The sequence below is a fragment of the Balaenoptera ricei genome, chromosome 2 (genome assembly GCF_028023285.1).
Source record: "Balaenoptera ricei isolate mBalRic1 chromosome 2, mBalRic1.hap2, whole genome shotgun sequence".
In the NCBI taxonomy this organism is placed as follows: Eukaryota; Metazoa; Chordata; class Mammalia; order Artiodactyla; family Balaenopteridae; genus Balaenoptera; species Balaenoptera ricei.
The window spans coordinates 122,732,217-122,757,818 of record NC_082640.1 but is presented as its reverse complement, the minus strand read 5'-3'; the positions used below and the strand labels follow the sequence as shown (position 1 = coordinate 122,757,818).

General features: G+C 38.3%; 1 protein-coding gene across 7 annotated transcripts in view; it reads right to left on the bottom strand.

Moving 5' to 3' along the window:
• The window catches only part of NPAS3 (neuronal PAS domain protein 3), an 845,785-nt gene that overhangs the window by 714,730 nt on the left and 105,453 nt on the right, over window positions 1-25,602 (bottom strand). For 6 of the 7 annotated variants that reach the window (XM_059914072.1, XM_059914073.1, XM_059914075.1 and 3 more), the window contains exon 2: window positions 24,265-24,354. The exons of the other annotated variant lie outside the window; for it this stretch is intronic. In XM_059914072.1, the coding sequence (XP_059770055.1) occupies window positions 24,265-24,354 (90 nt within the window). The remainder of the gene's footprint in view (window positions 1-24,264; window positions 24,355-25,602) is intronic. 7 annotated transcript variants of the gene reach the window in all.

Here is a 25,602-nt window from a genome sequence, read left to right as displayed (position 1 = left end):
GACATTTCCTTCATCAAGCAGCTCTTAACAAAGAACCAGAGTAAAGTGTAAACAGAAGAAGCAAGCTTTCAAAGATCTCAACAGCCTCAGGAGGGGCTCCCTACCTGCCCGTTCTTCTCTCTGGCCCTGGGATGGCACTCATTTCTCATGCAACAACCCCCCCATGGCTTCCTCCTGCCCACGTTAGAATGTAACCAGGCTTGGCCCAGTTTTGCCTCAAAATGTTTGTTCATGATGTTCTCTCATCTCACATGTTTACCCATCCCCCAAAGTCTCTGCGGTGAACTCAGTTTCATTTTCTCTTATAAAGACTGTCTCCAACTTTCACAGTTCTCTGAACTTCACTGTTCTGACTGTTGGCAATGCTCACTGTAACACTTAATTGCATAAATTGCATATCCATTCCCCTACTTGCTACCACTTATTTCTCAGCTATCTGTGATTCCCAGTATATTTGAGTCTTTCTTTATTCATCTGCAAAATCATCAGGTTGAACTACGTGCCCAGTTAAAAAAATGATGATCCCATACCTTGTCTCCCCAGCAACATTATATGTAACTCTCTGTTGGATAAGAAACATGTTTTTTAAATTTTATAAATCTTATTGCCCAACAGTGCTGTGCACATACGAAAAATTCAGTCCAAGAAAAAGCACAATTACAAGGATTCAGAGTAGTGAACCTTGAAACTATATGTATATGTGAGGCATACATGAGAGAGAGTTCTACTTTGGAGAGAGAAAAACACTGTAATCAAAGGAAAGTATTTTTTGTATAAATAACTATCTCTCCCTTCAGTGAAGAAACAGTACTGCCAGTAACCCCACAATGGGTACAGAAGAAAGCAATCTAAACCATCTCCAACTACTGTGTGTCTGAATGTACATGCACAATCACTAGCACAGAAAACTGGGGTTTGAGAGTCACAGAGAAGGCAGATATTACCAGTAAAATAGCAGTTACACATTTCCATTTGGGAATGTAAATTCCAGAGGCCTCACACAACTCGTTAGAAATATGAGTTTAAGCAATTCCCAGTTATTTTCTGATATTAAATCTAATTAGCTCTGTAAGAGAAATCCTTATTCTAAAAATAATTTAATTTCCCCAAATTTTACTGATTTAAGAAACATAAACGTGACATTGCACATTTGCATCATCTTCTTTCTCCCTATTTCTATGTGACTTCTACCAGGAAAGAAACAATGCTGGGAAATAACAGTTTGCTCTCCAGGAATTTCTTCTACCCCACCTTAAATACAAATCAACTTAATATTACAACAATTAGGTTATTCTAAGGCTTTTTCATTCAAAGAGAAAAATTCTGATAAAACTCTAAGTATTTTGCTATTTCTTAATTCATATATAATTTTTATTGTTTTTGAAAATCTGTGGTTCCCATGGCTTTATTTTTTGGTGGAACATGCTAGTGTGCAGTTTACCAAATGATTCTCAATTGATTGATTACCAGAAATAGCAATGCAGGAACCTCTCCAGAGGAGGAATTCTCTCAATATTTTGAGAGCCAATTCAAATGCAGTCTCCAAACTCAGAATAAACAGGAGAATTGTTGCTTCTCACATTTTATTTTCAAGCCCAGAGCCAAATCAGAACTACGTGCATATTACTAAGGAAAAAATGCTCAATTAACCCTATCCTTGGGATTGTGAAGCAAATGTACATCTAACATTTCCCTGATTAGTCACGGTTCCATCATCCAAGTAACAGAACTACCTCTATTTCCAATGAAGATTCTGGCAGTGGAAATAAATGAGACATTTCATATTAACTGATGCCTAAAAGGGCAAAAAACTTACTTCAATGTTTTGAGCAACACTATTTAAGGTACTAGAAACTGTAATTAAATCAGGTCTTGAAAGTGCTAAGCAGAAGAAAAGTGTTAATTAGTAAATTAGTAAAAATACCATTTTTAGAGTGGAAAGCTTTCTTTTACCATTTTAAACATTTACAAAAAACAATTTCTCGGTAAGGTGCAATTTGGAATATTTATGGAAGCTTGATTTATGCTTTCTTTAAAAAAAACCATAGCATCTTTCATCCAATGAGCTCAATGCTCTGTAGAATACATTTTTCCTCCCAAAATAGAACAATATAAAATAGAACATAAGGCATCAGAGAGAAAATTTAAATACAGGGCACAGGAAAGAGCATCTCTGGAGAGAGTGGGCATCAGCAAGACAGTCAGCCGACCAGGACTCATACATTTCCAAATGGTGAAGTAAGAGTATAAACAGAGCTTGCTCTAAAATGTCCTTCAGAACTTCGTTCAATTGTCATCTTCACAGTGAGGTTTTTCTCTGACCACCCCATTTAATACTGCAAGCCCCACTCCCATTTCTGGGACTCCTTAGCCCAGTTTCCTGCTCATGTCATCCCTACAGCACTTATCTCCTTCTTATGTATTCTACAATTGGTCCATTCGCTTCTTGTCTGCTATCCCCACATGAATGTACGTACCATAAGGGCCCACACTTTAGCCCCTTTTATCCACAGTTGCATCCCCAGTGCCTGGCACCTAGGAGATGCTCAGTAGTTATTACACGAATGAATAGCATCAGGTCTCTTTATACCAGACATCCAAAGCCCCAGACATCTTTCTGCTTGTGCTGTGAATTTGGAAACACTTTTGTAGAATAAAAATATCACACACCAACAATAGTTCTGGTAAAGGTATAGACATTTGAAAAATAAATATGTCATATATATTCAGTTGAAAATACTTTTTTTTGTAAGTAATACATTGCTTTGGATTAATCAGATAAAGATGAAAGTCAAGAATTTTGCCAACAGTATTTCTTGCTAACATTACTCAGTTATGCCTTTCAGCTCAGTATATTGTATAGGAAGGATATCTTGTTAAAACAACTGTTGAAGGCAAGTCATGTCATATCAGCCACACTCTGTACCCTATGGGAACTCAAATGTTCCAAAGTCTATGTTAATATAATCTTGCTGCTCTGCTGAGCTAAGGCAAAAACCAGTTTTTTGATGCCATGTAAGGCTTCATAAAAGTACCACATTATCTATATGTCTTCCAGAAATGAAGGAAAGCTGAGGTGAAGATTATGCTGAATCAATTTAGGAAGGTAAATATTGTGAACAAATACCATAAAATAACCTAGAAAAGGATTCCAACCTCCATTTATCAACTAACAAGACGTCTGTACTCTTCTTGATGTAATTGGTAACATGCTATCTACAGAAAAACAAAATTCCCCCACTCAAGGGCTCAGTGGCTTTTCAGCACGAGGCTCTCCACTTTCTAAGGCAGGATTCTCAGGCAGTACTCTATGCAGCTCTACAATTCTCCTGTACTTTCTTCTTGGGATGTGAAGTCTTATTTTTGGTTATCAACCTCTATTCATTGAAATTGTCTGATGACAAAAGACAAAGACCCAACTTGTTTTTAGGTTTCCGGGGAGTGCTGAGGGAGAGGTAGCAATAGAAAGACAAGACCAGGGTTTTTTTCTCTTAATTAATGCTATTTTGAGTCTAGTGAGAAACAATTATAGACAATGTAAAAATGCATATTACCAAAAACTGCATGCTTGCTTCATTGGCTGAGGATTTTAAAGGCCAACTCTGATTATTATATACAAACAGACCCATAGAGATGTGAAAGATTTGAAGACTAAGGTTAATTTTTTAAATAACTCAATGTGATTCCACCAATTTATAAAATACAAAGCTAAATCTTAAAATGTTAGAAGTTAGGCACAGTACAGATTCTTATGGACTCTGTAAAGACAGTTTATAAAAGAGTTACTAAATTATAAAGTTATTTATTAACATTCAATAAATCATTGCCTCCCTAAACAATATTTTAGAGAAGTTAACTTATGGTTGTAAGTTCTCCCCTTTTGCCAGCTTGGCGGCCAATATTTAGTATAAAGGATGCAGTTTTCCAACTGTTTCTGTGACTACTAGAGGCTGTGATGAAATGTGTTCCAGCAGCCCGCAGAGACTGGCAGGTGGACCAGAGACCATGGAAGCTCAACTAACGGAAGCAAGCATTAGTTGTACTACAGTGATATCAGCTTTGCGAGCTAAGGTAAGAAGAGAGAAAAAATAGCAAGCGCAGGACATACCTTGGAAAGGAAGGTCATGAAGAATTTTAAGTATACAATAATATCTATGAAGTTAAAAAGAAGATGATCTCCAAACAGAAGAAGAAAAATATTTTTAAATGATGCAAGCTGAGTTGCTTAACATACTGCTAACAGGAGAGTCATATTCCCTTTCAGGATACTCAAACTCATGTTCTTTAAACTTGATGAAAATATAGAAGGACATTATGAAGATCCTGTTAACCCAGATAGTTTTTAGAACTCAAACATCATTTTTAGCAGTAAGTGCACTAAACCTTGAAAGTCAAGTCAGAATTTCTACAAAAACCAGTGTACAAAAACTATCAGAATTCCTGCAAAAGGGGGGTTAATGCTAGGATTTGTGCACTCCAATAATTAACATACCCTTATTATTTAAAAAGGTGAAAATCTTCACTTATACAATGGATAAGGGGGGCCTGTATATTGAGTCAAAAAATAAAATACAACACTTCAATTACAAAGTCTAAGGAAATTATGATTAAAATGGGATTTTTCCTTCTCTACTGTTTATCTAGATGGGGGTAGGAATCAATCAGAGTGTAAATCTTGAAGTTCATAGTCAACAGATCAGAAAAATGTTATGGAAAACCTCCCTTCAATATGGTGGTTGTCAAAAAATGAATACTAATCACACAAGCTGGTTCTGTCATTAGCAAACACATCTACATCATTGCTCTCATGCAGTGATCTATCTTTAAAAAATGATGTGTCATTCCTGCACCATCACCTGTAACGTGCATGTGTTATGCTTGATTGGCACCTTGATTCACAGGCAACATTTACTAACAAACAGAGTTGAAGGTCATTATTTGCTGATCACTAGTTTATGTTATCCATCCCTATCCTATAAGGTTAACATGTATTTGTTTCTTACATAATAAGATATGGGTTAAGTGGTGGCCATTTCTTTTATAAGTAATTCATCTATGGAACCATTTTTGGCTGCCTATATATGCCCAAAAAACGTTTGTTATCTGATGAGTTCTTCTTGGTGCTCTATTGATATTTAATTTTTAAAGTATTTCCTGATCAAATCCTGTTGAAGAATGTAGGTAATCATGTAAACCACAGCCAGCATACTGGACCTAGGGCAGTGATTCTCAAACTTTCTGGTCTGCAAACCACTTTCATGAATCAGGAAATCACATGGTCCATCCACCCAAACCCATGTTCACATAGTAGCCCTTAAATAAATCTTGAAATAGTCACTGCTTGCCCAAATAGAAAATTTACATAGTCTTCTCACTTCTTCATTGTCATAACAGCCCGTCAGGTGGCCTCTTTCTCATCCACTCCACGCAAACACGGAGGCTAGAAAAATCCCACGTACTCCACTATTTCTCAGCCCAAACCCTTCAGTTTATTGAAACCACATAAAATGCCAAATCCAAGTTCTTCTCTTTTCCTTCAACGTCCTATAAAGGTCCCCTTCTCATTTCTAGTAAATTCTGAACAGAAACTCTTATTTCCATCCTCTGTCATATACAAACATAACTTGTTCATTCTCATCCAACAAGGACCAGCTTAAGTTTCAGCCTCTCCAAAAAGAGTTTCCCAATTCCCCACAGCCATAAATGCTCTTGTTCTCCTGGACTTGCAGAGAACTGAGAGACTGATACCATTCTTACGGCACTTAACATTCTCTGTCTTGTAAGAAAAGCATTTGTCATACTCCATCCCTCATACTGATTTAATTTCCTTCGTACTATAGAGCACTACCTTTGGAAAACCACATATGTATCTGCATATTGGCTACCCTCCTAGATCAAGTATAAACTCCGTGCCGTAGGAACTGTGGACGTCCTGTTTATCACTGAATACCTAGGGCCTAGGACAATGCCTGGTACTTAGTAGGTATTCAGTAAACATTTATTGAATCAATAAATTATTCTATTTCTGAGTTCCACTGATGGCCTGAAACTTCCTTGAGATTGATGAATGTCCACAGTTTCTCACAAAGAGATGATAAATATTTCCTTGACAAATGAACGTTTGCTCCTGAATGGAGCCAAATAACTTTCAAAACTACCATATCTTCCCCCAACATATTCCATTTCCCCCCAAACATTACCAGATTGCCTAGTAAGGGTAAAATGGAATATTAAAAGCCAGCAATGATGTCACCATCGTTTAAAAAATCCTTGTCTAGTGCATTCTATTTCCTGTTGAGGGTATAAACGTAAATTCTTTTTAAGTTGTGGAAATTATTAGGAAATTTTTAAATTAAAATACTGATACATATGTTTTTATCATATGTATTTATTATATTTTTATAATTTTTCTTATAACTAAAATACAAATTATAATATGGATCACAAATAAGTCTACATGAAAGAATACTGTGTCCCAAGGTTCCTATTCTATAAAGGCAGAGACTGGATGTTGAATTCACTACCTGTAATTTCAAGAAAACCAAAGGCCTAGGAGTACTGGCTCTGCTAGATACCATGCCATGTGGGCACGTTTCCACACAGTCCTGCCAATTCCTGCCTGACCCAAGGCATCCCCCTTGTTCCAGTTCTAAACAAAGATTTATGACAAATTATGTTCTAGCTTTGTGGTGTGGGTTAGGATGGGACCACCCGACACATGTTCTCTTGGAACCTCATTCAAATTTAGATCCTGAGACCCCTGGGGAAAAAGACAAGTACAGTAGCCCATACTACTCTTTAAGTATTCAGTGTTTTTCTATTGTAAAGAAATTTCATGTTTGTTATATTAGGTTTGCAGTTTATTGTGTATTTTGCATGCATATTATAGGTTTACCTGAATTTCATAATGTAATAGTTATTTCTAATACATTACTTTGTAATACTTATCTAATCGAGACTATTTTCTAAATGAATTTTTAAATCCTTTCCTGGTTTGTTTTTTCTTGGGGGGTGGGGGGGTGGCACGGTGGGGATGTTCCCATCGATTAGTCCAGAACATTACAGTTAAAGAGCAAGAATATTAGTATATTTTCCACTGTTCATTTAAAAGCAAAATTGAAACACACTTTTAAAAAGATCCCAGTAAAGAATCTCTTCCTCAGAAATGTGACAGAAACATGTAGCTTATAGTTCTACTTAGCATAACCACTTTATAGTGTACTTCTTATTCAAATAATTTTCAGAATAAATTTGTTTTTAATTTTTTGGCTGTTATTATGTTGGTTGCATGAGATTAACACTTAAGTGACACATAAAATGAAGACTCCATCCAACATTCTTTAAATAATTTTGTCACTTTTGTGGTTCAAAAATGTTTAACAGCAAGTAACAATGGCATTAATCCATGTAATTAAGGGAATTTAAAATGTAATTATACATTTAAAACATCATAAAATGCCTACCTTTAAACTATTGCTCTAGAGTGATAAGGAGATAGATTTTCATTGGTTGTTTTAATAATTTTAATTATTGCACTTAGTTTCTGAACATTTCTGTATTTCAACATGATGGAAAGACTCAAATAAAAGATTCACTCCAAAATGTGAACTTTATGAAAACTTCTGGAACTGCCTATTTGGCCACTGAATTGGGTCTCTCCTCAAGATGCATGAATAATCTAATCATGGTTTTTCTGTATCTTTTTATTATGACCATGTAAGTGGTGACCTAGAAAAGTTTCTTGAGAGCAGAAAACTGTCCTTTTCTGTTCAATCCCACCTATGTCTTTTTACCAAGTTCTGTGCATCTTCTTTGATGGAAGCTCAATAATGATAATGGTGTTGTTCCAAAGATGATAAACTATTAATTTACCATGAGGCTCAATGACTGGATCAGAATCACTCAGTAAACAGCAGAGAGATTATGTAACAACCTTCTGGGTAAATGTCTCATGGGGGCAATTTGTACCCATTAGGTGGTATGGACTAAATCTAGGAAAGAGGACAGATGCTGAAATTACTTATTTTTAGCACTCACTAGACCAAAAATTCACTTTCAGTCTGCCATAATTGTCTAAATTCCACATTAGAAAAAAGACTTCTGAATCAGGATAAAAAATTAAGAGCACCCATACTGTTATATACTTCAAAAAGTTATTATAAATATGCTTTAATATGTTTCTATCAACATAGCACAGTCACTCTTGAGCATTCTTTGTGCTTTATCATCTTAAATATCTTGCATTCCTATTGGGCTAAACAGTCACCATTCTGCTCATTGGATAGTTGTAATTAGTCCACCACTGCATGAATGCAGGACCAGGTACAGAACAAAGAATGCAACCTCAGCTTTCCAACCAGCAGGCTGATGCTCTGACCCCTACGCCTTGTGCTATGATCATGAGTGATGGAGCTGTTCCGATGCAAGCTACTTTCAAATAATGATCCACAAAGTTAATCAAAAGGGCTTCCCTGTTCAATATTTACCTGTTATTCATTGACAGTCACTGTCTGCATTGCCATCTATGATGTATAGAGTGGGATCAGGAATACTGAGCTCAAACAGAACCTCAGTGCCTCGCTGAAGTACCAGGCACAATAAAAGCCGAATTAAGCTGCTCTTCAAACCACCCCTGACACTAAAGATGTCTGCATGAATTCCACAGCAGCAAAGCATTGCTCCTTCCTGGATTTGGAGCCCAAATTAGCTGCTGATAATAAGAGAAATGAAAGGATGAACAACCACATGAGGGGGCAAAAAAGAGATATTAGGTATCAAAACATAAACATGGAGGGGAAAATAGTAATTTCCTGTACTTGGACAAAAAATTATTATTCCCTTCTTGATGTGATCTCCTTGCTTTTATGTACTCGGAAAGTCATATCTATCCTGAAAATTATTTTTCTCATTTTAATACACATTCAACATTTTAAGCTAAAAAATAATAAGAAAATATGGATCTTTTTATGTGTTAGGTATTTAAAAGCTGTCTGTCAGTCTGTCAATCAAATGTACCCAGAACAGGATGTTGACCAGATTCCATGTCCACCCCTGAAAAGAGACAGGCAATCAGACTGATCACAATACAATTCTCCCATTTTATTTGTTAACCATCAGCTGGAGAGCAAGGCTTAATACGAGACCTTATTATTCACATTATCCATGCAGCTTGGCGGGTTTGAATACAGGTGTTTAAAGGAGGAAAGTCATTCCAAATGTTAATCCTCTTTTAACTAATTTTTCCTGAACATTTACTTAGGAATGGTAAACAGTTTTTGAGCATTTAGTATGTACCAGGCATTGTTCTAAATAAGTTACATGTATTAGTACACTTATTCTCCATGATAAACCCTATGAGAGAGACTATTATCATTACTCAGAAGAGAAAAATGGGGGACAGAGAGCTTATGTAACTTATTCAAGATCACTCAGCAAAAAACAGTGGAACCGGGGTTTGCATACATCTGTCTCCATCAGAGCCTGTACACTTACCCTCTACACTGAAGTTGCCTCTAATTGCCTTTAGCACTACTGAAGAGGTAAGACAATCACTGGCCTTTAATAAGCACCTTAAGAAGATTTGTGGAGTGAATAAATGAATTAACATCTCTAAGGAGCTTGCAATTTTATTGAGAAGATATTATCCATACACACACCCACACACTCTTTTATCCTTTAACTTTGAGTTTATGTCATGCCTCGCCACTCTGTGTATGAGTTCCTAAAAGTATATATTTACATATATATGATTGAGTGCCCCCAAACATGTGATAGAGTAAATGACACGTGAGGATTTAATCTTGGGCTCAATATTGACTTCCCTCTCTTTTCTATCCCCCCCTCAATCCACTCCATCAGGAAATCCTGTTGGCTCTTCCTTCAGAATAGGTCAGAATCCTAAGTCTTCTCACCACCTCCACTTCTACACCATTGGTATGAGCCACCTTGCTTATGGTCATAGTCTCCAATCTGGTCTCCCTTCTTCCACCCTCATCCCCCTGAAGCATATGCTCAGCCAGCCACCAGACTGATCCTAAAAATTACATTATGTCCCATTACTCCTCAATTCAAAAATCTTCCCAAGGCCCCATTTCAAGTAGAGTAAAAGCCAAAAGCCTTACGTGGCCTGCCAGGGTCCTATGTGTGACCTCCCCATCACCTCGCTGAATGTCTCCTGCTACTGTCCTCCCTGCTCATACAGACCCCACCACACTGTCCTCCTTGTGGTCTTCGAACACATCAAGAACCCTTGAGCGGCAAAGCCTTCACTCTGCCTAGAGTATCTTCCCCTGCCTATCCAGATGCTTAACTCCCTCACATCCTTGCTTAACTTGCTTATCTTCCCCTGCCTATCCAGATGCTTAACTCCCTCACATCCTTGACATAAAAATGTCATACTTTTAAATGGAGCCTCACCTATTTGAAACCATACCAAAAACTTCACCCCAACACCCCTAATTTCTTCTTAACCTGTGTTTTTGTTCCATAGCACTGACCACCAAACAGACTATGTGATCTACTTGGTTTTCAACATTTGTTGTTTACTGCCTGTCTCTAATGCCCTCAAACTTGGAGGGTGAAGATTTTGGTTTTTGTTCATCGACATATCCCAAACAATAGTTCCTAGTTATAGAACGTACCCAATTAATGTGTTGAATTAAGAGAGGAAAGAAACCACTGTGGATAAAGCCAAGGCACAGAGATAGTGCATGTCTTGTACCTAACACGAGAAAGTGGACACGTTTCACAGATAGAAGCAGAGAGTTTGGGTTGAGAAAGACCTTGGGGGAGAAGGGGAGGCAAACTACAGCAAGACTGGTGGGTTTTAAACACTAAGCTATAGACACCATGTGGTGAGAATGAACAGTCAATAATTTTGAGCAAGGAAATATGCTAGAAACATTACTTTAATCTGATAACTATTTATAAGGTAGCCCAGAAAGGAAAATTTGTACTGTCTTGCAAGGTACTTTGTGTACAGTAAACTCAAGTACTTAATAAAACTGAATGAGGGCTTCCCTGGTGGTGCAGTGGTTAAGAATCTGCCTGCCAATGCAGGGCACACAGGTTCGAGCCCCGGACCGGGAAGACCCCACATGCCGCGGAGCAACTAAGCCCGTGCGCCACAACTACTGAAGCCTGTGCGCCTAGAGCCCGTGCTCCACAACAAGAGAAGCCACCGCAATGAGAAGCCCCCTCACCGCAACTAGAGAAAGCCCGCGTGCAGCAACGAAGACCCAGCACAGCCAAAAATAAATAAATAAATTAATTTTTAAAAAACTGAATGAGATGGGAGATAAGACGAGTAAGGGGGAGACTGCAACAATCTAGGAATGAAATAAGAGCTTAGATTAAGGATATGGAAAAAGAAGAGAATTATTTTTAAATCATGCTATAAGCAGGATATTTCAGACTAGAGAGGTAGAATAGAAGATGATTCCAAGAGCGAGCCTGATAGACTAGAAAAATTAAGATAAAGCAAAAGAAGTGCAGGGTAGGAGAGGAACATTCTAAGGAAGATGTGGAGATCTTTTCTGGGAGAACGGCTGCCCTGTCCTGGACAGAGCCCTAGACTGGGAGATCAGGAATGTCTCTCTTTGCAGGAGGGCCAGGCCATACCGCCACCGTGTGAAATTCTTCAAATCTCTTAATCTCTAGGACTCGAGGGCTTTTTGTTTGTTCGTTTGCTTGGTTTAAGGTTTTTTCCATGTAAAATGGAGATAAAATACAGTTCACTGGGTTGCTTTGAGGATCAATTGGGAAACACCAAGAAGTGCTTGCAAATTTGTTGGCCTTTAGATGCAGAGGTTGATATACAGTGGATCACAGGCAGAGACATCAAGCAGTTTAGAAACATAAAACTTGAATTTGGAAAGAGGTAGCGCTTGATATAAAAGTTTTGGATTCATCCATTTCTACGTGATAACTGCAGTGTAACAGCAGATGAAGTTTCCAAAGGGGAGACCTAATTGCCTCCACACTCGAGGGTACACAGCTGGGAACACAAAGGACACTGAATGTTTAAGTGACTAATGTTCAAATATAAGAAACTTCCCGGGCTTCCCTGGTGGCACAGTGGTTGAGAATCTGCCTGCTAATGCAGGGGACACAGGTTCGAGCCCTGGTCTGGGAAGATCCCACATGCCACGGAGCAACTAGGCCCGTGAGCCACAACTACTGAGCCTGCGCGTCTGGAGCCTGTGCTCCGCAACAAGAGAGGCCATGACAGTGAGAGGCCTGCGCACTGCGATGAGGAGTGGCCCCCGCTTGCCGCAACTAGAGAAAGCCCTCGCACAGAAACGAAGACCCAACACAGCCAAAAAATAAATAAAAAAAAAAAAAGACCACATATTTAAAAAAAAAAAAAAAGAAACTTCCCTCCTCTACAGGTAAGGCTTTAAGTTCCTCAGAGTCTTATTCTTTTGCAGCAATAGATTTCATTAGACTAGCCTTCAGTAGAGGATGAATGTTTTTCTGAGGAAAACTATCATCCTGCTCCAAAGGGCCACATCATTCTGTTTAAAAGGGATAAACTGCTGGGCCAGACTGACTCAGATTATTCTGCTATAAATAGTCACCAGATGAAACTTTATTAGCTGTGTAAACTGAGCAACTGGCCTACCGTCTCTGAGCCTTCATTTTCTTCAGTGCAAAATTAGTATACTACTTACTTACTTCAAAAATGGTTATTTGGGTCAATTATCATAATGCCTAAAAAACCACAGAACACCACAGTTGGAACCTGTTACTTCCTTCCCTTCTGATTTCAGCTAATCAATTACCGCATCTGTATTACTGGATATGGAAAACCAGCCAACACAGAAGCAAGAATGGTGAAACTGAAACCTAACTTCACTATCAAGAGTTAAAACTTCTCTTGTCCGCAGAAGGATCAATTTAGCCTCACAATGAAAGGCCTCAGCATCAATGGGTATTTCCTTTTGATGGCAGAATAAATCCAGCTGTATTGTCTATGTCTCAGAGCCTCGAATTTTGAGGACACTCTGTACCACAGCAGTCATTTGTGTCCTGCAAATTTCTCCTGAACAGAGCCAATAAAGGTATTTGTGGTGCAAGTGAACCAAACTTGCCACTAGATCCTTATAAATATAGACAACTGGACTTCCCTGGTGGCACAGTGGTTAAGATATCCACCTGCCAATGCAGGGGACACGGATTCGATCCCTGGTCTGGGAAGACCCCACATGCCATGGAGCAACTAAGCCCCGTGTGCCTCAACTACTGAGCCTGCGCTCTAGAGCCCGCAAGTGACAACTACTGAGCCTGTGTCCACAACTACTGAAGCCCGCGCGCCTAGAGCCTGTGCTCCGCAACAAGAGAAGCCACTGCAATGAGAAGCCCACGCACCGCAACGAAGAGTAGACCCCGCTCGCCGCAACTAGAGAGGCTGCGCACAGCAACGAAGACCCAACGCAGCCAAAAATAAATAAATAAATTTATTATTTTTTAAATATGCTACTTAAAATCTGCCTGTGCATAATTTTAGTTTAGTCTCCCCTTCCCCGAGGCATTTCACAAGTCCAATAAATTAAAAAAAAAAAAAAAAAAAAAGACAAAACAGCATTCTTCATTCCTACCAGCCTCATATAAATTGTTACTAGCTTTGGGCAAGCAGCATTCAGAAAAGAGGGTAAACAATCTTGCTATCAGATGAATTTATAGATCGTCAATTTTACAAGAACTCAAGAATTTCCCCTACCCTCCACTTTCATCCCCACTGGATGTGTCTCCAAATCTCTCCTTTTAAAAACATGGTGACATGACCACCACTGCTTTCACTGATATTAATTCAAGACTTAGGACACCTGGTGAATTTCTCCAGGGGATGAGAATTGGAGCTGCTGCTTATTTTCCCCTTGCAAGCCATCAAGTAGTTAGGCAGTCCCTGGAAAAGCATGCTGCTTCCCTGGAAGTGAGCAAAGACCACCCTGTTATTACAGGTATCCCCCACTTTTCTAAAGTTTGCTTTACACCACTTTGCTTTTATGAAAGACTACATTAGTACCTGTTTTCAATAACTGAAAGAAATCGGAAGAGGACTTTCACATGTGGGGAAAAGGCAAAAGCGAAAATAGCCTTCAGTGTTTGTTTTGCGGTGAGAAGTTAGAGGCAGCGAGCTCACCCTGAGCAGTGAGAGGCACCACCAAGTTCCTTCCCCAGGAACTACGCTCTGCATCTCAGCATCAAACCCTCATAGCTTTGAGCTGTGTTTGTGAGCATGTGTCTTCATCTCCATTTATTTTGTGCATCTGTTAGCAAAATGGGTCCTAAGGTAACTGCTTCTTCACTTTACATCATTTTGGCTTACAAAGGCTTTCCTAGGAATGCTCTGCTTTCTGATGGCAAGGGAATCCTGCACTGCAAATGTTAATTCTTCACCAGGAGATCCAGCTGGTGTCTAAAGCACATGGAATGGGAGACTGTGTCCAACAGAGCCATGCCAACTCAATTTCACTCCTAAATCAATTTTGTTAGTGTGGTTGGAGAGTGGAAGCAAAGAGGAGAATCATCAAAAAGATCGTGCACCTCTTCTGGTTTAAAGGCCAAGGCATGCAATTGGCTGTGATTCACTCTGAGCACCCCTGACAGGCAACAGTCAAGGAAATGAGGCTGTTATGGAAGCTTATGTTGGTTGAAATGCAAGTGATGAGAATTGCTAGAGAGAGAAACAGGCCTCTTGTCATTGGTACCTAATGAGAAAAAGCAAAGAGTGAGGCCCTATATATAAAATCTTCTATATAAATACTACTGCATTTAGAATTTATTGCAGGGAGCCTTTATAAATGAGCTGAAGGAAGGGAAGGGAAATTAGGTTTTAAATAAGATACAATGATAGTCTATTTAATCACATAAATATCAAGCGCTCAATTCCAAAGAATCCTCACACTAATATGTGAATCACAAAGGTCTCAAGTTGGCCAACAGAAAATCACTCAAGTATACTTTCCTTACACTCCGGTTATTGAACCAAAATCCTCCCAGAAACCAGACCTCTCTCTGCTGTGAGAACTAGATGAAAACATCTCAATGCTGAACACAGTAAGTAGCATTCTTTTTAAGCAACCTAAGGATTGATGTAGCAGATGTGGCATGTGAGAGAATGAGTTTGTAAAGTAGCCAGAAAACTCCGTCTAATCACTTAACGGTTACCTCTCATGCATGTACATATTCTGATCTAAAAAAAAGCTGTACGGGACTTCCCTGGTGGCGCAGTGGTTAAGAATCGGCCTGTCAATGCAGGGGACACGGGTTAGATCCCTGGTCCGGGAAGATCCCACATGCTGCGGAGCAACTAAGCCCGTGCACCACAACTACTGAGCCTGCACTCTAGAGCCCGCGAACCACAACTACTGAGCCCACACGCTGCAACTACCGAAGGCCGCGCGCCTAGAGTCCGTGCTCCGCAACGAGAGAAGCCACCGCAATGAGAAGCCCGCACACTGCAACGAAGAGTAGCCCCCGCTCGCCGCAACTAGAGAAAGCCAGCAACGAAGACCCAACGCAGCCAAAATAAATAAATAAATAAATTGATTGATTAATTTTTTTAAAAAAGCTGTACGTTTTCTCGAGCCCACTATACCCTTCTCACCATTAGCTTCATCCTCTAAACTTTCTACCTTTCAATGATGGACTCTCTAGATAAAAATACTGAGAGGATAGAGAAGGATTTTTCTGCTGAAAATTTTATCACTAGTTCTTGCTAGAGTTCTCTTGTTTTTTCTAACAAAAGAATTTAAATTCCCCACACAAGAAAGTAGTAAAAGTTCAGGAAGGAAACACAGACTGTTAACAGGAAAAAATATACATTGCGTAAGACAGCAAATCTCTGCAGAAAGTAGTTTCTATATGGAAGTCGACTAGTTTCCAACTTCCCTTAAATAAGCTGCTTGTGGACAAATTAGAACACTTGGCCCCAGATATCTGCCAGCTGAAGCAACTTGTGGATGGATTCATAAGAAAAACATATATGTGCATACAGAACTATCAAAGATGACATGCATATAAACACAATTATATCTAAGGATAGACACCAAATTGTTAATGGTAGCTGTCTATGGGTGGTGCGATTACAAACACTATGTTTTTTCCTTTATGTTTATATGCATTTTCTAAATGCTCTGGAATGAAATGTGTTGCATCTCTATTCAAAAAGAGCTTTTCCAAGAGAAAACAATGTAACTAATCTAGGAATCGCAACCCACCCCCCCCCAGGCCACCAACCCAGAGCCATGGCATTGGACTTAATGAAAGGTAATTCCAAGAATATCCCCTTAACACAAGTTGATGTCCTGCCACAGTGTACTCGATAAGCTCCAAAGTAACACAAATCCAAGGTCATTACTGAGCAGAGGACAGGGAATTCCCTGAATCAATAGACAAATACATGGAAATAAAAGTTCTGAGTAAAGTTGAAAACAATCTCTTCCCTTGGTTGTTGTAAGACTATTAAGAGGGGTATGCTGATTATGTATCTTCTCATTTAAGTGGATAAAAAAATCCTGTTGCATTTTTCTTCTGTAAGCTTATACATACTTTTAACATAGATCATAATACTTTTTAAGTGGCATTTCCATTTTAATGTATTTTCCACTGGAAGGTTAAGAAAATATAATCTTCCTAAGCATATGAAATTTTCTGGTGTATGAAATTAACAGTGATCCTGAATATTCACTAAAGTTCACAATTATTCCTTATAATGGAATACTGTATTTTGAATGCTATGAAAGTGGAAATTCTTGCATTTATATTACATAACACATGGTAATAAATGGTAAATTTAACCTACAACTCAGGATGTGTTCCTTTAGGAACGTTAAATTCCTCAACATTTCCATAGTCATAATGGCTTATCTTCCTGGAGGCTAAATGATTATTTCCATTTTGTAAACAAGAGCTCTATGAGGCGAATAGTTGTACCCTAAGTTAGATGAGTAACAAAGCACTGCTCATTTAGTTAGTTTTTACTATATGCCAAGCACCATAGTAAATGTTTTTGTGGTTTAGACCTTACGCTCTGCAGTCAGACAGACTGGAGGTCTAATGCAAGGGTCAGTAAACTTTTTCTGTAAAGGGCCACACAGGAAACATTTGAGGCTTTGTGGGCCATATGGTCTCCGTCACCACTACTCAACTCTGTCATGGTAGCACAAAAGCATACATAGACAGTGCATAAGTGGATGGGTGTAGAAGTGTTCTAATAAAACTTTATTTACAAAAACAGGCAGTGGGAAGGGGCAACAGATGTGGCCAGTGAGCCATAGTTTGGTGATACTGATCCAAATCCCACCATATCCTACCTTCTTAACCTTCAGTGAGCTACTCTATAAGTTATCTGTAAAACGGTGGTAATAAACATACCTAGTACCTACGTTTATTGTAAAGACTTTTAAAATATATATATTAAGCTATTAGCCCACTGCCAGACATCAATATCTGGTAAAAGATTAGTAATGTTAGCCATTATCATCATCTTTATCATCACATTGATCCTCAAAACAACTATGAGATAATTATCATTTTTGTCTCCATTTTAGAGGTGAGAAAACAGAAGCTTAAAGAGTTAAGTAACTTAGCCACTGTCCCACATCTCATAGATAATTGTGGGGCTTGGATCAAACTCAGATCCATTTCCAGGAGGTTTAGCTTTCTCTAGCAATGATTAAATATTATTGCGTGGACTTGTGGATCTAAATTAGACTAAAGCATAATTCTTCTACTCTGATGCATAAACTAAGACCAAAAATTCACTAAAGACACCTTTACAAACAACACACAGAACAAGCTGTTCTGAAGGTGAAGAGAATTTATTAAAACCACAGTTTATAGATAAGTTTGCTCTATTATTTTTTAAATCTGGGCACAAGCACATCAGTCTCTGTCCCTCTCTGAAACCACCCGTTAGCGATTTTGAACACTGTAGTTGAACAGCATGCCTACAAAAGGCTCATTGTAGCTCTATTCCTGTAACCTTGACCTTTACTTTCTGTTCTCAAGTTTCTAGAGTTCTCATACATACTGCAGGTGTGTCACTAACCAATTATTTTTAAAAATCTAGGCAGTCACTTCTCTCATAATGAAAATATACACTCTGGTGAAGCCAATTAATATTCTTTCATTTTAAATCATGCCTCCTGTGCCTGTCCATTTTTACTCTCTGGCATTCCTTTATCTTGAATTACAAGTGGTCTGTGAGGAGAAAGGCAAATATGGAGCACCTGAAGCCAAGAAAAGCAGTGAATTTGTGGATAGGTCCTGAACTGGATTTCATACTGGGAGAGTCCTCCAAGATGTTTATAAATCAAAAATAACTTCAAGCTAACAAACACAGGATGACTGCACACTCTTCCATGCAAAGCACACTAAATAACTTTCTAAACAGAGGAGGCGCTGAGGCCATGGGCCACTCCGCAGCAGGTTTCCTGCCTCAGGCCTAAGCTTCTTCCAGAGCTGTTCTCTAACAGGCAGTCCATTCCACACTCCGCCCCTCCTGAAAACCCCTCCAGGGCCCCACAGGAGGGCAACCTACCAGATGCCCTTGCTCCCCTTTCTTCTCCAACCTTAACTGTCACCTTTCCCCCATCCCTCCACTCCTGACATGTGCCATTTGTGATCTGCTACACAAGAAATACTCTTTTAGCCTAAATCACCAACTCAGGCACCCCTCCCCCAAATCAGGTATCTCCTCCACCATGAAGACTCCAGGGCCCACCTTGACTACTAAAAATACCTCTTGCATAGCACCACTTCCACAGTTTGCACTCATCTCACCAGGGGCACCTCTCACATGGAACCCCAATTACTCGTTTACATCTCAGTCTTGTAGGCTTTTGGAGGGCAGAAGTCTCTTAGTCACCTTTCACTAAGTCAGTTTGTGTAAAATAGCACCTGACTCGTGTTGGCAATCAAAATACATTTGTTAAATGAATAAATTAGTTCCTTTTAAAGCTAGTCCTAAATAATAAACGTTTATGCCATCACATTACCAAGATATGCTACTTCAAGTCATTTGCAGGCAAAATCATTGGTGTGATGCTAAAATTAACTGGGAGAAACCACCAGAAACCATGCTGAGGTCTGAAAGGCATGATGTGGAAATCAGAATTCATTTGGATGTTGAAAGGCTTGAAGCAGTTCTTGCTACAAAGTTCAACGTCTGTTTAACATGCAGATTCTATTAGAGCTCTTTATGAAGTTCACTGTATATTTCTCTTTTCTCAATTCTTAGGTATTTACTGATCCAAACACAACTGGCGTAAATTATTCTAATGTGTGTGAGGTGGGGGATGAGGAGCCAGTATAATAGCAATCAATCAATCGGGTTAAACAACCAGTAAAAGAACTTGCTGCTGCCACTGGAGCCTCCTTGACCTTTCCCTCCCCTTCAGCACTGTTGACCATCTATCCCCAAGCAGCCTGCCTGCCAAGGCACCTGTCTTGTTCTCCTTAATTGGGAGGACACGTGCAAGTGGTTAGTACTCTGTCTGGCACAACACAGCAGATGAAGACTGGTGAATTTCTTCTTTCTTCATTTATTCTCCTCCTCTTTCTCCTGGACCCTGTTAATTCCTTCCCTCTTCTGAGTCTGAATCTTCCCATTTCCAAACCCCTACTTCGTGGCAAAGGCCAGCCTCAATACTGTCCCGAGCAGGAGAACACCCTCCTTCTGGGTTTGCCCCTCCAGGCCCAGGTTAATTTCTCCAATCCCTGTCATGGTGTCTGAAATTACTCTGTTGGAGAAGCCACCCTTTTTTGCTTGAATTCTTTACTTGGAGTTGCTTATTAAAATTCAAATGGAAGAGTAACATTATCAGTTAACAACACCTGATCCGCAATGAGGGGGACAGACAAAAATATATGCCCCGCCTCTTTGGGGAAAGGCCCAGGCATGAAACACTACCCAGGTATCCAGGTGGAGTGAATTTCACAGAGGAGGAAGATTGGCTTGGAATGGAGAAGACAGGAAACAAAGACAACCCTCACAAACTTGCCAATGTCTCCTTCTCTTTAGGTGATACCTGTCTAGTCAGTTACAAGCACCTTCTCAATCTTGGCTGCACTTTGAGACTAGGAAGCCCGAGTTAAACCTCTTTGTTCAAAATAGGTACAGCAGCGCCTATTGACATGGCATAGCATAGGCTCAATAAACGTCAGTAACTTACGTTCCAGTCTCCCCAGACTCGCCTTAAAGCTGTGTTCAACAACAGTCATTTCAAGGATGCCCAATCTTCCTCAAATCCCTCTACAGTAGTATCCAACCAGATAGCTAAATTGTGACAAACTTTAAGGCCCTAAGGGCCTTTCTCAGCTGACTCTTTCCTACCTAGTTATCTTTCCCCACAATCACGTATTAACACAGGTAATTTGATGAATTTATGGCTACAATTCCATCTCATGTCTGGGAAAGTTTCCTTTCCTATGACTCAAATATTTTCTTGTCTTTCTCTAAAAATAAAACTTAAAGTTATCATAATTATTATGGAGGGGGATATCTTTTTTTCCAACTCTCCATACTACTTTCACTTTTATGATTGAAAATATAAAAAAGTAAGACAACTGTTTTAATTACAAATAACCATGTCATCTCCCAATTCAGTCTACTACTTTATAGATGGGTTCACTAAAATCTAAAGATACTATTGCAAACTATAAGGAGAGCTAAAAATGGAGAGAGGGGTCTGGGATCTAAATGTTTCAGTACTTAGCGAAATGACAGCTTAACATAAAGCAATGAAATTTATAAAGTATTTACAATGTGGTTAGCATTCTTGAAAACACTATTCCTACCCTTTGCCAAAAAACTTAATATCACCAATTACAATTTGAAGTTTTAAACTGTCCATGTCATAGTCATTTAATGTAAGAAGTTAGGGTAACTACCATTATTCTGAAACCATAAATTATGGACATTTTGAAATAATTAATCACACATTTCATATTCCTATGCACTTTAAACTTCAATATCATTGAAATGATTTAATTATTTTAATAATTCCCAGTAACATCTAAATGCAACATATAAAATGCTTTAAAATGTAAAATAATTCACAATAATTATAAAGCCATAGAATTACAGTTGGAAGGAATATCACTCCTCTTAAGCGATATATGCTGGTAAATATTTAACAACTACGTGGGGGTAGGAAAGCGTCTAATTTGCAGCATTTTCCAGTTTCCAGAGTGGAAATACTTTGCCCAATTTCAAGTCACCAGCATGAGGTCAGGGGTCAAGGAGTTGGAAAGCTGACCATACAGCCTGCTCTCATGAGCCTATCCAAGTTGGCTCCAGCACAGCCTAGATATGAGAGACCAGACAGTCCTGAACCCTTTCCACAGACTGACCATTTCTTTATAACCCACGGTACCCTGAACACTTACTGCTGTAATACCCATACGTCATTATGTTTACATGTCTACCTACCAACTACTATAGTGGCTTTCAATCTTTTTTGGATATAAAACACAGTGACAAACACATTTTAACTGATAACCACCCCCCATGCACACACATACTTGCAGTTTTAGGTGCACATACACACACACATAAAAACCGGAAGCCTCACAAGATAAAACACACTCTTCCTAAGTGCAATGCACTAAAATTTTCTATTCTCTTCCATTTCATTTTAAAACATCTGATCTTGATCCACCAAATTGGATTCATACCCCAATATTCCAGTAGGGCCCCCCAAATTAAAAAACAGTGCTCTACTAGACGCTAAGCTCATTGAAGATAGGATTATATGTCTCTTGTCTATGTCTAGCCCTGTGTCTAGTAGTAATTACTAAGGCCCAAGAAGGTTAAGTAACTGCCCAAAGATGAACCTGCCATCTTTGATGAAAGAGCCCTCAAGGCAAGTGATAATTCATTACACAGAATCAGGATGTTCATGGCTTGACACGGAAAGCTAGAGGGTCTTCTAAGACAGACACTCCTTCAGCAGAAATTAATGGAAAAGTTTTTTTTTTAATTGTACTAAAGCCATCAATGATGGAACTTTGGCCGTTTACCCACGGTAGCCTTATGGCCGGCACTGCCTGTCTGCCTAGGATGACTAAGCAAATCTGAGCGATCAGCATTTCCCTTTTACTGATAATGTTCACCCCTAAAAAGTGTTGAAAAGATACCCATCTTTTTCACAAAACATTTTCAATCCTCTAGGGAGGGGACCTATATAAATGCCGATTAATATTAAATATATTATATAGACTATACATACTCCTATATATAATATACATTAACACCAGCTTTCCAATAACCAGCAGCCAAAGGTGTAGCTGGAGAAAACACTCAGGAAAATAAAGTCAGCATCCACAGCTTTTTCTCTTCAATGTGCTCTTGCACCACATGCTTTTTTTATAGGTGCTATTAAATGTACACTATAGTTTCAAGACAATCCAGATAAGCATCTTCACTAAAATACACAGCACCATTAATCATCTCAGTGACAATGCTCCAATTTAACATCTTGGGGATTTCCTCCCCTTCTTCATCATTTATTTGCCAATATTTCCTTGTTATGAATATCCCCCTAGTGACTTTCTCTGGCAGTCACAGCTGTGCTGCCTACTGTGTCTACCTTGACTACAAATAACACCAATTCTTAAAAAAGCAAGCCCTTCAGATGACACCTACGGTTAGAAGAGAAGCCTTGCTGTGGACTGAATTCCTGGAGACGGAGACACCATCCACACTCTCGCGAGTTTAAACAGACAAACCTCAGCCTCTAAGTAGATAGGAATGTCAGACACGTGACACTGGCTTAATTACAAATGAACAACAGTTGGCTGAATGGTCAACAATTAACGGCTGCTTTAATACGGTCTTTAAAGGACCCCCTTCTTCTACAGCAAAAGGCTTCCTCAAAGTATCCACGAATCACAACAAAGCCACAAAATCACTAACAAATTACAGAAACCTGACCACCAAGAGCCTCAGTAATTATGACTCACAGATAATAAGAATTTTCAAAAAATATTCATCAGAAAAAAATCTGCATTATAATTACACTAATTCTGATGGAGAGAATAACACTATCTAGACAACAGATTATCAAGAAATAAAGCCAGAGATAAATAAGTTGCAAAGATACAGGAAAGAGTCCCAGTGCCATCCATTTCGCATCCATTTCAGAGAGCATCCTCCAGGGGCTCCAGGATTTCTTGATATTTTATAAAATGGAAACCATGAAAGAAAACGCTCTACATCCAATTGGAGGAGTAAATAAAAGTAGAACTCACCAGCTTGTATTCAGAAAGGAGGTTTAAGGAAAAAGGGTACTTTTTTCAATAATGAAACTCTATTGCAAAAGAAGAGTTTGAAGACAAAAACACACCAAAGTATATTTGAAAAGTATATCCAGAAAGGCTAATGCCTTCAGTGAAATTATGTTTACCTTACTTTACATTTTCTATAGGGGGATTTAATTAATTAAAAGTTAATGTTGCTTCCATCAATATTTCATAACTTTTCTGGAAAGCATAAATTTTTTTCATTTTGGGGAAGACTCCAATTTAGATTATTGTGTTAGACAAACAAAAACCAAAAACTTTCATCTTAGCAAAAGCAATACAAGTCAAGCTAAGATACATTAAAATGCCTTTCCTTCCCAGAGCAGAGTATTTATTTCAGTGATAGTAACAACACCTCGTTACCAACAGTGCAGATTCTTTTAAGTAATGGAGCAAGCAAATGGCAGCAAAGCCAGAGGACTCAACTTCAATTTAACTGTCCTGTAAGGTACATAGTAATTAGCTGCAAAGCTCTGAAATCTTAGCTAGCATGTTAAGTCTGCTACATGACAGTATAATTTGACTTCTTAAAGGATTATGCAAATTACAACTCATCATTCCATTACAGGACTGGAAAAAAGTGACAGCTAATTTATACATAACACACCTTTCAAATCCCTAAGATGCATAGCACCTGTGCAATGTATTTTGCCGAGATTTTCTTGCATATAAGTACTTGTTTATTGCAATATAAAGAAGCTTACCTAAGAGGTTTAATATAGTCATTAAAAAAAAAAAACTTTTAGACCACAATTTCAAAAGAATAAACATTTTTTTCTGTCTTGATTTCATAGGCAAAATTTTTGGTTGTTTTTGTTTGTTTTGTTTTGTTTTGTTTTTCCCCACTAAATTAGAGAAATATAAGGTTTCAATACAAGGACATTTTTGAATAGCTGGCAACCACAAGCACTGATGCACGAGCCAGAAGGAAGACTCACAAAGATTTCAACATACTTCTGGTAGGTAGATTCACAGTAGATTCCGTCATATCTGTAGATTTTCCTACATTCTGATTGGTTGGGCAGAGGATGCTGGGCAGTTATTCTGTAGAGGCATCAAAAACAGATAGACATGACTAGAGGTTCTCTACAGTCAACCGGAATGCAGGATAACAAGTATGTTGAAATTTAATATTATTTGCTTTTTTATGCTTTTGAGCTATATACATAAAGCAATGTGTACATACATTTTAGAACATTAACTTCCACTTTTAGAAACCTGCAGGCAGAGAAAACTTTTTTCAGTTCTTCATCAGAACAAAAAAATTTTTTTTTATAGCAGAGTCATAAAAGTGGAAGGAAAGAAAGACATAAGGTCTAAGGCTTAACTCACTCTACAATCTCCATGGTTATATGCTAAAGGAAATGTTAAAAACAAATGTCATTAGTGTTTTTGTTACAGGATCGTCATTAATTCAATCATGCATTACGATTGTAGGTAACTGTAAATTAGCTATAAAACCTTAGTAAAGTTAATATATTTTTCAGCTTTACTCAATTTATATAGAGTTGGTATTCTACTGACTTCTAACGGGATATGATACAGCTTACGAACTAAACCCAATTAGGGATGAAAACACAAGTGAGACCATCAGGAACACGGGTTAGATGTTAACAGGCACCTAAGATGAGCTGATTACAGTGGATCCAGGTTTCTTGGCAGTTAAGGCAAAAGGGGAAAAAAGGCTTATACAATTTTCATCTGTATTACTTAAGCATATAAATTCATCTGAGGCTCTCTGCATTATATAGACATGAAAATGCTGAGAGTTTTCTGACCATTTCTTTCAACTGAAAATCTCTTCTTTCAGGAAAAAAAAGTATTTAAGGAATCTATCATGTTGTATTTCAGAGAAAAGTAATGTATTGTAATCAAAGCACAATATCAGTAAGAGTACCCAGCCCTTCGTTTTAATACCACTCTACCAGAAAAGGTAATATCCATATAATGTCCAATTCTTAAGTATCAATATACATATATATATTTAATATCTTCTTAATTGTTAATTAACACATGTAATGGGTTCATGTTATTTTGTAAAAACTCAGATGACTTTGTTTCCAATTTCTGTAAAGTGGAGTATTAACTTACTTAATATTTCATGAGGCTCAATAAATCTAAGGACAATACTTTAAAAAATGTAAATTCTACTTTTGAACTTTATTTAGATGCATTCCTAGGGTTTTATTTAAATGCATTTCTCTGTTACATTCAGCCTGGCCCCAAATCTATTTAATCTACTAAATTAAATTTAGTGGGCCAATAGTTTTATAAATAATTAACCATTTATCC